This window comes from Vicugna pacos, chromosome 5, assembly GCF_048564905.1.
Source record: "Vicugna pacos chromosome 5, VicPac4, whole genome shotgun sequence".
NCBI lineage: Eukaryota > Metazoa > Chordata > Mammalia > Artiodactyla > Camelidae > Vicugna > Vicugna pacos.
In genome coordinates, this window is record NC_132991.1 from 45321910 (window position 1) to 45336013 (window position 14104).

Here is a 14104-nt window from a genome sequence, read left to right on the forward strand (position 1 = left end):
TGCTCTTTTTCAAGATTAGAGCCAACAAATGAGAATATTTTTCCACCAGTTAAATGATGACATCTTATTTTACCGCTATTGATTGGCTCTGATTCTGGGCCAAATGAAGAAAAAGAAAATTGTGTCTCCTCACACAAACTTAAAGTAAAAAAACAAACAAACAAACAAAAAACTTAGATAACTGCATAAAACTCTGTAAAACCTTTCAACTCCAGCTTTAGAACTGAATTCAAACCAACAGTTGATTGTGGAACACACGATTTTTAAAGTCCTGCTTTAAAACATGGCTGGTAGACACCCAGAGCTTATATGGACCTCCTGGCCAGAGTTCACAGGCACACCCCAGCAGCCAGGTCCTTCGGTCCCGGGGGGTGAATGGTTTGACTGGCGCTGTCCCCACACTGACACAGCACATGTGTACCTGGCTGAGGGTGCAAAGCCCCACCTAGGAGAGCAAACCAAAGGCCTCATTTTGACTTTGTAGGACCAGCGGCTCATCACCCCAGGGAAGATTAGATTTAACCGCGTTGCTGGCCCAAACTACGCGTTTTGTAAGGTGTAAATACTCATTTCCTCCCCCGGCCCTATTAGAACGCGTCGCTCAGTGAGTCAGGCCTGACGCTGCCCCACCTCCTGGAAGGAAGCAGTGTCATCGTGTCAGAGGTGCCAAGGACAACTTCAGCGCTTGAGTCTCTGAAGAAATATTTGCTTTTGTGTTTGTGAGTTGTGCGTTTGATGGGGCGGGAGGCCCTTGCTGGATTTCTTTCTGCTTTTCATTCCACCGGTTCCTCTGGTCTTACAGAAGCTGGCCCGAGCTGTGTCTCTTTCTAGCTTCTGCGGCGGTATCCTGCTTGAAGTTTCAAGATGACGTATAGTTGTCCTTTATCTAAATAATAAATAGGAAATGCAGGGAACTCTCTGGAAAGCTGACCTTCTGTCAGGCCATGTGTTTGCTGCCTCTGGACGTTCTCTGCAGTGTTCACAGGACCCGCTTGCTGTGAGTTTGCCTGGTGGAAAGGGCACCTGTCGGGGTGTATTGGGGTGGTGGCTCTTTCATATATTTTAGGGTCATTTTTGTGATACTGTGAATTATATGTGGTGATTGTTTCAGCGTTCTGATTTTGGTGTGTCTACATTTCTATGGAAACGAGCCTTTGAATGTTGCTGCAGTGCTGATGGCTTCCTAGGGTGGCCCCCAAGTTACCCCATAGGACCCTGCTCTGAATGCGTTCTGTCAGTCTCATCTTAATCAGAATTTGACTCGGGCAAGATATCACAGAGAACCTGGGTAGTGTTTAATGGTTAAAAATAATAATCATAAGAGAAATGATGTTCCCCGATCTCCGTAGCCAACAGCTTCTCCCTGCTCTCACTTTAACAAACGCCACGGCCTTGAGGTAATAAGGCTGCTGGATATTAGCTCTGCTGCTGAGAATGAGTCCCACTGTCAGCAGGGCAAGGAACACAGTGTCGTGCTGATCGCAATACACCACACGGCTGGTTCCAAAGGTAGGGGAGAAGGCATGGCTGGCTGCAGAAACATTTTATCCTGTGCTGCCGACAGTCACATTCATCACCTGTAACTCCACGCTGCTAGCACGTTACCTCAACTGACTGTGAGAATAAAATATATAGCAGCGTTTATGTTTGATGTATTTGAATTTTTCTGGTCCTTGTTTTGAGAAGTTGAAACCAAATTATTTGCAAAATATGTCTTACGTTTAGGAGAGAAAATTGTAGTGTTCTCAGATTGGATAAATTAATCCAGTGATTACATGTCATTTAGGATTTGGATTATTTTCTAATAATAATTCTGTGTCAGACAGGCTCCCCTGAGTCCATAGATATTAAAATATTCTGTAGTTATTCTCTTTATCTTTTGGTAAAATTGCATTGAAGATTTATGCGCGCGCGTGCGCGCACACACACACACACACACATAGACACATACGTATTGTATAAATTTATATTTAACTGTTTTCATTCTTTAAAACTGCCAGAAAAGAAAAGTGTAAAACCACTTTCAGTAATAAGATCAAGCATTGTTCAGAATTCTTACTGCAAGCTTTTATAAATGTTTAAATTCACTTCAACTTGGTTTTCTTTTCTGTTTTCCTTCAGTCAGAGAATGATTGTGAAATGCCCATAGAATGTGCCATCTAGCTGCTTGAAACTGGGTGCATGTATATCACTCCATCCTGGGCCCCAAGTGAGCTGCAAAAATAAAGCAAGCATGGTACTTTCGGGGAGTTGCAGTCAGCGGATGGAGGCAGACGTGTGAACGCAACAGGCACAATGAAGTGTTGTGGGCACGTGTGGTGGGGAGGGCATGGTGTGCGGGCGTGGCCCTAGGAGTGCTTCAGGCTTGAGTTAAAGCCCAGCTCTGCCACTTACGGACCAGGTGAAGGTGGACAAGTTAGTTAACCTGTTCACTCTTTATTCGCCCATCTACAGTGTAGGAATAACAGTGGTTTGGAGGGCGTGGACGAGTAGTGGAAGCCAACGAGGCTTCTAGGAGCATCAGTGAGATAATGCCTGCCCCGTGCTGGCCAGTTCTGGCGTCCGGGTGCACACTCGGGAGACACGTGGGGGTCCGTGTGGTTCTCAGGAGAGGAGGGGAGGCTCAGAGCAGGCCTCCCAGAGTGGGAAATGCCTGCGTGCACTCTTGATGGAAAGTAGGTGTTAACCAGGTAGAGGGGAAAGGAGAGCAGTGCATGAATAAAGGAACAGAATCCCAGAGCCTTCTCTTTGGAGGCTAATTCCATCAGCTCTAAAATCAAAACCTGTTCATGATTTTGGATTCTTAATTTCTAGGATCCCTTTGCAAAGTTGTCAATATCTGGCTTCTAAGCTTCAGGCATTTCAGGATTCCAGCAAAACACCATACTTTTTTTTAACCTAAAGATCTATTTTGAATGTAGATGGAGAAATAGCTTGAATTTTGCCCTGTTTGTACCTCCCAATATCATGCCTTCCTTTTAAAGGTGACAGCTCTAGATTGCGGATGCCTTTGAAGCCTGTTGTTCACTCTGATTTCCAGCTCCTTTTCTGCTCTAGTGGCCCAGTCAGTGCTCTCTCGTTTCTGTGGTTCTCCTTTTTTTTTTTTTTTAATTCCTCTTACTTCTCTTGAATGAATCACTCTATAAAGCTTTCTATTGAATTTTGACCCCTCTTCCCTTTTCCATTTGTCAAGGTCACTTTAAATTTCATTCCAGTTCTCCCGAGTGCCGTCCACTCCCACCCAATTGGGTATCATTGTCAAATTTAACAAGAATGCATTTGATTCCATATTCAAGGCATTAATCAATATGTTAAATCTAGCAGCACTCAGCAGAGCACCTAACCTTGTGGAATGTAATTTGGTTTGTGCTCCTTTACTTGCATACATGATAAAATTACCCCATCCAGACATGGAAAAGAAACTTAGGAAAGTATACCATGAAAATACGGAGTAAAACAAGTGCTAAGTCGTTAAATTCACTTGCTTTTTACTTACTTGTAATTTGACAAAAAGGAAGATGAGAATTTTATTTCTGTCTCAGAAGACACTAGTATGACTGGATCCAGTGCATATTCATTGTTGCAGTCCGTGTCCCCAGAGATGCATCAGCTTCTGTCCCCAGCAATAGCAGCAACACAGAGCAAGTCTTACCTCTGTGAGACTCAGTCCCCTCGTCAGTGAAATGGTGATCCCTTGCCAACCACAACAGAAGGGTTATTGGGAGAGCAAATGAGGTGGAAGGGTAATTCCAAAGCTTGACGCTGCTCTCTAATAGAAAACATTACCTGACGCTTCCCTAGAGCTTCTTTCTAAACAAGATCACATCCTCGTTAGTATCCTCAGCCCAGGGATGTGATCCCAGCCTGGGGAGATCACTGCGGTGGGCCAGTGGGGTCTGGTTTACGAGTAGTTTGGGTCTGGGGAGTCTTATAAAGGTGCTCTCGCGTCCTGTTAGGACTTGGTCCAGTTCTGAGTTCTGGGAAGACTTCAGGATGCCGAATGGAAAAGTGGTTCATCTTCATGTGACTTGGCTCAGCCAGGAGAATGAACGGTTCCCAAGTCACACCAATCCCAAAGTGAGGGAACCACACCCAAAGTGACTACAGTGATGGGCAGGGGTAGAGAGGAGTAGGGATGTGAAGACAAGCTGGAGAAGGCGCCTGGCTCGTCTGGGGGCCCAGCAGAGAATCATGTATGTTATCATGATTCGTGTATGCACCTTCTGGTTTTAGGGTATGTGGGGTTTTTTTAAATATTATTTTAACCAATTCTTCTATTTAAATTGTCAAAGCATTGCAGTGTACAACTACCTAGTAAAGGAACTGGTGCATATTACATAAATGGCTATGTCATTCAACAAGATACTCTTTTGACTGAAACAGGTAATGGTCCCTTTTCCCACGTGCACCAGTCCCCTGCTCCCCCAGCTTTATATTTTGTATGTTTTCTTTCTTTTTCTCTATTTGGTATCTGGTATATTCATAAAAACACTTGCGCTCCCTCTGGTGGCCATTCCAGTGTTTCTGCACATCTAACCTTACAGCTTGAAGTTACATGGCACAAAATGTTTGGATGAAAGAGGAAGTATTAATAGTAAATGTTATTTTCTTTTGTAAGATTACTGGTACTTGGGAACCTCCAAATTAGCCACAATATTCAACTCATTCATTCATTCATCCATTCATATATCTTCCAATATGTTGTTGATATTTCACTTTCCTAAGTGAATGAGTGTCTGGTCTGCAAGCCCATAGAAAGATTGAGTCCCAATCCTGTCAAGTCAAAGAAATTTTCCCAAGAAGTGATTCTGTTAATTAGCAAGTTTTTATAGAGTGCTTACTGTGTATTAGTCCAGGACTAGGCATTGTGGGAAACATTTTGTTATTCACTATTTAAAAATATATTAATAAGCTCTGAAAGTTGGCAGTGTTATATTATTTCTTTTTCTCCTTTAAATCGTATTCCCATTCTATTTACTTCATAGAATTTTATCCCATTGTAATGGATTTTTTTACGGGCCTGATTACTTTTTAATTATGCCAATGTATTAGTCAATATACAGATTCAGCTGTAATAGCAAAGACCCAAACATCAGTGTCTTAAATAAAATAGAAGATAGTTTTCCCTTGTGTTAAGTGTCCAAATGTGAGCTGTCTAGGGTAAATGTGGCACCTTCATGTTGTAATGTGTTTTTACGATTGAAAGTCTCTTACCAATCACCGTCTTATACTTTCATGTATCAAAAATAAGTATATAAATTTAAATCTTAGTGATTTAAAATTTCTTGTGACCGTAAGTCTCCATTAAAATTTTTCTTCTGGATTGAATGACAGTAGTAGTACACAGCTGTCAAAACAAACTAAATATTTTATAGACTTTTATAAATAATTATAAAATATTAAAGTACATTATTATTGGAGATGCATCATCAAATGACTTGGGTGCTTTTAAAAAATGAACGTGTTACCTATATGCAGCAGGGGTTTGACGTCACTTCTACTTCTCTTCTTGGTTTTTAGAGATGTGAACACTGGAGAAGCTTGTCCACATAAATAATCGGATAGGAATGGAAATAGTTTTAAATGGCAATGTCATGAAAGTCCTTGACTCCTAGGCAGCTAGTGTGATGCCTCATGGAGAGAGAGTGAAGATGGCGTAGTCACCTTGGACTTTGTGTTGCATTCTGAGTGGATTTTGGAAATGGAGTCATAAGAACTTTTGATGAATTAAATGTGAGGTGAGAGAGAGAAGTCAAGGACAACTTCAGGGTTCTTGGCCGGACCATGAAGAAAGATGCAGCTGTCAACAACTAAGAAAGGGAAGACTGAGGGTAGAGTGAATTTGGAGACCTAGTTTGAAGGTCGTTTTACTAGACAGTATCCAGGAGTGAGGCGCGATTAGGCTTTTGTACTGTACCCCTGTCTATTCAATAGTTAATAATAATAAACATTAGATTAGAAAGTGATAATGAGATTTGACATTAGATATTTATACTGAATAGCATGTGCCTGGGGCATGAATAATATTAGAATGTATCTGAAAGAAATAAAAATAAGACAAAAATTAGCAAGAATTTTATTAGGGGTTTGGCTCCCCACCTCTGTTATATTTTGTAGGTTTTAAGAGAATTTATGTTTGTAAGCAAGTTTTGTGGGTAATTGCAGGTGTTGCCTTTCAAACTAATAAAAGGTAGACTTATGGCATATTTCAAGTATAAATAGTAATGAATCAAGCTAACAAAGTGTGACTTAATAGACATCCTCAGGGATCTACTTTAATGAATAGGCAGAGAGATGTTATTTGTAACTTAGCTCATAGAGTATTTCTATATGATTTAAAGGGCTATGACCTGCTTGAAACAATTTGTTTTCTTAATTAGTTTAATCATTGTCATTATAGTTTCTTATACTACTAAATGGGCTAGTAGCCCCCCTTTTTATTAAATAGTTTTTCCAACTGAGCCACAAATTTCCAATTAATAAAGTTTGAAGGAGTAAAGTAATTCCATAATAGGGGGAAAGCGATCATATTTTGTTCAATTCTTTTAAAATCACTTATTTAGCATTTATTAAGTGCCTACTATGTGCTGTGCAGGTACATACTTTGGTTCTGGAGATAAAAGCCCAGTAAAACTAATTCTTGACTTTAAAGAGCAGACAGCCTAACAGCTTAAACAGCCTTGGACAGAGATAGGTAAATGGATAATTATATCAGAACATAGTACTGAGAGATGGGAGTTAAGAGCCAAAATACCTCATATGTTGTAAGTGCCATGTCACTTGAACTCAGAGGGTTTCTTTTAAATTGAACTGCAGTCAGTTACAATGTGTCAATTTCTGGTGTACAGCACAATGTCCCAGCCATGCATATATATACATATATTCATTTTCATATTCTTTTTCATTAAAGGTTATTACAAGATATTGAATATAGTTCCCTGTGTCAAAGGATTTCTGAGAAAACAAAATTTCATTATTCACCACCCTAATGTTTTCCTTCTTCAAAAGAATGCAGCTACTGCCTTATTATATAACTCCAGGCTGTGGAGGCTACAGGTGGCAGAAATCCATATCAAGCCACCTCAAAAGCAAACAAGAGAGGATGTTGGAGGCTCCATCCTCAGTCCACAGGAAGAGCAGTTGTGGAGCTGACCCTGGGCTAGTGCAAGCCAAGGGCTCCTCTTCCTTCTGCTTCTCCCCAAGCCTGGAAGCATGGCCACCAGCAATGCCTGGCTCTTCCAGGCAGCTACAGTTAGGAAACCTTGGAGAAGGACACAGCTGAGCCAGTGTGGGTCACGTGGTCCCTATCCCCCAGTTCTGAGTCAGTGTGGGTGAGACACATTGTGGGCTCAGTGCTGCCCATGAAGGGCGGGGGTCTGTGCCCGGAAGAAGTGAGGGACAAGAAGTAGTAGCTGTTCTCCCCAGTGAGGCACGTTTAGCTGACTGCTAAAAAAAAAAATCCCCTTCCTCTGGTGTACTCAGATAACATCATAATGCAGTGAATACCTCATTTGGGGTAAGTCTTCATCCCTTGCTTACAAAGAAATAGGACAGAAGCAGTTGAGAATAATGTTGACACCACATTTTGCAATAGCTTTGATTGCAGTAAGCATTGTGCTTTAGAAATTCCATGCATTCCATTCAATCAGAATCATAACTTCTTTTTCACTGTCTTCCTAACATGTATGATGTGGAAATTAACAAGATTTGATCTTGTTAAGTCTTTTGAGATACTTAGTTTTGGGTTCTGAACCAGTAAATGATAGCAGCAATCCTATTCGTCCTAGGATATTACAGGAATTCTTTTTTTTAATCTATTTGGTTTTAAGTCTTTAAAGTCTATGAGCCAAATTTACATTCAGATGAGTCTTGACGCTTACATTGTGTTCCTAAATGGAAATGTTTATGCTAAGAGTCTAAGATGAAGTCTAGCAAGACAGTGCATTTTTATAATTACGGTTATCCTTCCCAGATCATAAATAGTGCTTATGTTGAATATTTGGAAATATAAGACTATTTTAAAAAATATCCTATAAATGCCACCACCCAGAGCTCTGAGTGTTTATGTATTTAATGTATAGAAACAAAATATTTAGTTTACACTGTATATATAGTTTCATATCCTACTTTTTTAATTAAGTTTTTTAAAGGAATTTATCATTTAATATTTTATCAACCATATTGAAGAATGAATTTCTTCTGCAATAATTTTTTTCAAACAGCTATCTATATCTTGTAAAAGTTTTCACATCATCTCCTTCCCATTTTTGGAATTATTTTTGGTTACATTGCTGTTGTTCTTCCTTCACTTCTGATGTTCTAAATTTCTCACTGGTATTTCCTTTCTGACTGAAGAACTTCCTTTAGAAATTCTTGTAAAACAGGTCTGCTGGCTGCAAATTCACCTGCATTTCTTCTTCATCTGAGAATGCCTTTATTTTACGTTCATTCCTAAAGGATATTTAGGGTTTGACAACTTTTATCTTTTAGCATTTTTTATGAACTAATACTGATACATTATTATTAACTAAAGTCCATTGTTTATTCAGGCTTCCTTTGTCTTCATGTAGTATCCTATTTCCATTCCGGGATCCCATCCAGGATATCACTGTGTATTTAGCGGTCCTGTCTCCTTAGACTCCTTTGACTGTTCCAGTTTCTCAGACTTTCCTTGCTGTTGCTGAACTGGCAGTTTTGAGGAATACTGGTCAGATATTTAGGAGAATGTCCCTGAATTGTGATTTGTCTGATTTTGTTTTCAAGACCAGACTCAGATTATAGGTTTTGGGGGGAAAGACCACAGATGTAAGTACATTTTCATCCCATAATGTCAAGAATACATGCTATCAAGATGATACATCATTGTTAATGTTGCCTTTGATTATCTGGTTAAGACACTTATTTGCCAAGTTTCTCCACTGTAAAGTCATCCGTTTTCCATCCTGAATTCTTTGGGAGGAAGTCCCTGTGCATAGCCCACACTTAAGAAAGGAGTTATGCTCCACATCCTTGATTGCGGATATCTATGTAAATTATTTGGAATTCTCCTCCATCGGACATTTGTCTCTTCTACCATATGTACTTATTTATTCAATCACTTTTTTAAATTGAAGTATAGTTAATTTACAATGTTGATTTAGTTTTGGGTGTACACCAAAGTGATTCAGTTATACATATATATATTCTTTTTCAGATTCTTTTCCATTATAGATTATTACAAAATATTGAATATAGTTCCCTGTGCTATACAGAAGGTCCTTGTTGTTCACCTATTTTATATATAGTACTGTATATATGTTAATCCCAAACTCCTAATTTATCCCTCCCCACCTTTCCCCTTTGGTAATCTTAAGTTTACTTTCTATGTCCGTGAGTCTATTTCTGGTTTGTAAATAAGTTCATTTATATCATTTTTTTTTAGATTCCATATATAAGTGATATCGTATGATATTTATCTTTCTCTGTTGATTTACTTCACTTAATATGATCATCTCTAGGTCCATCCATGTTGTTACAAATGGCATTATTTGATTCTTTTTTATGGCTGAGTAATATTCCTTTGTATATGTACTGCATCTTTTTTTAAAATTGAAGTACAGTCAGTTATAATGTGTCAATTTCTGGTGTACAGCACAGTGTCCCAGTCATGTATATACATACATATATTCATTTTCATACTCTTTTTCATTAAAGGTTATTACAAGATATTGAATATAGTTCCCTGTGCTATACAGAAGAAACTTTTAAAATATATTTTTATGTAGAGTGGCTAACATTTGTAAATCTCAAACTCAAATCTCAAATTATCTTATACAGATGAGATAAGGAAAGAAGGGAACAACTTCCCCTACCCAGCAACCCAAACTCAGACAGGAAAACCACTTTCATGACCTTGTTCTTCACCCTGGTTTGTGTTTGCTTTTATATCCCAAGAATAGTTTTTATATGCACTATATAGTCTTGGAGTTTTCTCTGCTCCTATATCTTCGTAAAGATTCCCACATGCTCCTTCTTTAAAGATACGTGCTCCTTCTTTAATAAGATCAGTGAGGTTTAAACTCCCAGTGATAGACTAATTCTCAAAATGGCTACTTAAGTCAGAAAAAGCAATGACGTTACCAGCTGATCACAAACCAATTACTGATAGTGTTTGCAGGCATAGTGAATCATCAAAGGCATTTTATTTGCAAAGTTTTGAAGTAAGACAATTTAATACAAAGATTAAATCACATGGAGAAGTATTTCCCTGACTTCTATCCAAAACATGTGAACATCTGAAGCTGTCCCCTCCCCTTGCTTCTTTCCAGTCCCCTGTGACTAACTACACCCTCATCTGCATTCTGGACGGAACTCCACTGTGAAAAAGAGTGAAATGTGCAGTTCTTGAAATCTCCTTTAGATTTAAGTGGTAAGCCAGTAACATATTAAAAGTTCACTCTTTATTTAGAAAGGAGATTTACTTTAAAATGCAGCCTACTATTTCTTTCATTTGTAAGCTGCACAAGGCAGAGATGGGTAGTGTTTGCAATGCCACATGGAGGTAGGGACAAGAAAGCAGGCAAGCTGCGGAGTGTTCCTGTCATGAGTGGGTGCCCAGAGCAGGCGCGTGTCACCACGGCATCCAGTCGTGGCTACCACCCCACACTTGGCTGTTTCTGGTTCATAGCTGCGGACCCACCCCTTCCAGATCCAGAGTCTGACAAAACTAAAGCATATGGGGACAAGATGCTTGGTGCTTTCTCTGAAGACAGCCTGTTAATCACCAAATCTTATAATGATTAACCCCAGTCTGGCTGAGAGCTTTAATCCAGGGGCCCTTGAGCTTTGTGACAGGCAGCCGAACGGTTCTCCTTTCTTGAAGAGAGATTGTGAAAAATGTCCTAAAGTGAGCTATAATCCTCATCTTATGTACCCCAACAAAATTATGTCCACAGTTTAAGTTTCTAGTCAATAAATGAGCACAATAACGTTTGATTCCTTCTCATTGTACTTGCAGATGTTTCAAGTATCTCTAAAGCCTTTCAAATTACTTGGAATAAAAACCCATGACCCAGAGGTAGAAGTGCCAGGTTTCTAAAGCATGCTTAAGCCTCCATCAGCTTATTCTTCCTGTAATAGTAAGGCTGTAAAATTTGGGATTTTCCTCCTTACGCACACTCTAGAAAATTAGAAAAATACAGAAGGGGGAAGAAAGAAAAATATAAGTGCAATCAAATGAATATATGTATGTATATGCATGACTGGGACATTCTACTGCACACCAGAAATTTACATGTTGTAACTGACTACACTTCAATTAGAAAATTTTTTTTCAAAGTTTAATATATCGCACTACTCTACTTCTTTGGCCTTTTAAGAGATGCAGTTAGCATGTCTGATTGAAACCAGCATCTGCACTGGTATAACCTGATTTTTAAAAAAAAAAAAAAAAGAAGTCTGTGTTTAGGGAACCTGGTTTATGAGCTAGACGTGAAGTGAACTTGGTGTCTAATGTAGTATCCTACTTTTTTGCCTTGTTTTCATATTTTATATGATATACCTTTTAGGTCTTTGATCATTTTTGTTTTGATGAACTTTGTAAAGGCTTAAAAGATTTCTTGAAAACATCAATAAGTTTTTGCTATTCCAGGAATTTTGCTTAACATAGACTAACTATATCACTGCTCTCAGGTTCCTGAGTTCCTATAGGTTATCCAAATCAGCTGAATGCTCTTGTCCTGTATGGTACTAAGCTGTGTTTATTATAGCTTTAGCCTGCTAGGTTGTTTGAAGCAGGAAAAAAAAAAAACTTTTAAAATTTCGAGTCAGTTTAGACAAATACACCTACATACGTAAGACTATACTGAAGTCAACTGAGTGCATGATTTTCAGTTCAAAGCGTAGGACAAAGAACTGTTTTTCTCATGGTAATTATCTTACCTTTCCCAACTGGGAGTTACTATGCTATTAAAATAATGGCTTAGGGCATTTTGCAAAGCATGCATTTTAAACTAAGGAAAATGTATTTGTGTTTTCCTGTTGGAAATTTTTGTCTTGATTAATTTGTTCCAGATTAATATTTATTAGTCTTAATACAGAAGCCAATGGCGATATTCAAGAGGCCAAAGACAGACCATTTCTCTAAGAGTTTATCCAGAAGGTATGTCCTATCCAAAGTTCCCTTCAATGCAAGCTTCATAATTTGTCAATATATGGCAAGAACCTGAATCAGTAACCTATGTATTCTACTTCTGGGAATTGATTCTGAGAAAATAACTCCAAATATGAGTGAGTGAAGGCAACTTTTGCATAAATTTATAGCATATTTATACTAGCAAATTATCAAAAACAGATTAAAGGTTCAGTGACAGGAGAACCATTAAATTCTACTCCATACATTTAATGGAATGTTTACGTGATGGTTACAAAGAATTTATAGTAGGATGTGAAACTGTTTATGATTTCGTGTTCTATAAAAAGAGAAGACACAAAATTTTATCTCAAGTATGATCACACTTTAGTTAAAAATAAAAGGAAACCTGAACCTGTACTTAGACAAAAAGGATTAACATGAATATTTCATAATACTAATCATAGTTATCTTTGAATAGTGGTTTGTCTGATTAAACATTTTATATATTCCAAAGAGCATGCATTGTTTTGTAATAAAAAAGGACAAAAAAGGTAAAAACCTGTAACTAGTATATGCTTTTACTACACTTGATAATCTGACTTTCTGATGTCTTCTTACCTGTGATGAATCTGGAATACCTTCACTTGTAGCATCTTGCTGCACTTTCCCCCACCTTCTCCAACCCCAGTTTGATGCTACAGCCAGACGAGGGAACTCAAAATACCTTTAACTCCCACCTCTGAGATTTTGGCTCCAGCCTGCAGTGCCATTCTGCCTCCTCTCTACCCATCAAATCCTCCTAGAGACTTTTTTCAAATCCCACCTCCTCTGGATAGCCTTCCTTGAGCCACCCTGGGCAACTGTTGCCCCTTGTCTCTATAAAATACTTATGTGTATGGGATTCAGCTAAATGCGATTTTCATCCATTTGTGCCTGCTGATGACAGCACCAGCCATCCCTCTGACTTTGTGAAACTCACCTGCTGACTTATCAGCGCTGACACTGACAGGAACAAGTGGGTAATGACGGCCTGGAAAAATATATACATATCCTGACTGTTCAGTACCTTAACTTAAAAAGCTGTTGTATGAATGAGACCTAATAAAACTTAAAAGCTTTTGCACAGCAAAAGAAACCATTGACAACCTACTAAATCAGAGAAAATATTTGCAAATGGTATGACTAATAAGGGTTAATATCCAAAATATATGAGCAGCTCATACAACTCAACATAAAAAAAAATAACCCAATTAAAAAATGGGCAGAATACCTGATTAGACATTTTTTCAAAGAGGACACATAGATGGTTAATGGGCACAAGAAAAGATACTCAGCATTGCTAATCATCAGGGAAATGCAAATCAAAACCACAGTGAGATGTCGCCTCACACCTGTCAGAATGGCTATCATCAAACAGAACACAATAACAAATGTTGGTAAGGAATGTGGAGAAAAGAGAATCTTCATACAGAATCGGTGGGAATGTAAACTGGTGCAGCCACTGTGGAAAACAGTATGGGAGTTTCTCAAAAAACTAAAAATAGAACTACCATATGACCTAGCAATTCCATTCCTGGGTATATATATCCAAAAAGAAACATGAATTCAAAAAGATACATGCACCTCAATGTTCACAGCAGCATTATTTACAATTGCCAAGATATGGAAGCAACCTAAGTGTCCATTAACAGATGACTGGATAAAGAAGTGTGATGGATATGTACAATGGCATACTACTCAGCAATTAAAAAGAATGAAATTTTGCCATTTGCAACAACATGAATGGACTTGGAGGGTATTCTGCTAAGTGAAATAATTCAGAGAAAGACAAATGCTGTATGATATCACTTACATGTGGAATCTAAAAAATAAAACAAACTAGTGAATATAGCAAACAACAAACGAACCAAAAACAGACTCACAGATCTAGAGAACAGACTGGTGGTTACCAGTAGAGAGATGGAAGGGGGGAGGGACAAAACAAGTATGAGG

The 14104-nt window shown here is 38.5% G+C and overlaps 1 protein-coding gene across 13 annotated transcripts in view; it reads left to right on the forward strand.

Moving 5' to 3' along the window:
- RAPGEF4 (Rap guanine nucleotide exchange factor 4) overlaps positions 1-14104 on the forward strand; it is a 272690-nt gene that overhangs the window by 154034 nt on the left and 104552 nt on the right. For 2 of the 13 annotated variants that reach the window (XM_072961170.1, XM_015247712.3), the window contains exon 1: positions 726-997. The exons of 8 other annotated variants lie outside the window; for them this stretch is intronic. Coding sequence is in view for 2 of the 5 variants with exons in the window: in XM_015247712.3 (XP_015103198.1) it covers positions 905-997 (93 nt within the window). In the remaining 3 variants the exon portion in view is untranslated. 3 more of the 13 variants (XM_072961169.1, XM_072961172.1, XM_072961171.1) reach the window with 3 other exon arrangements.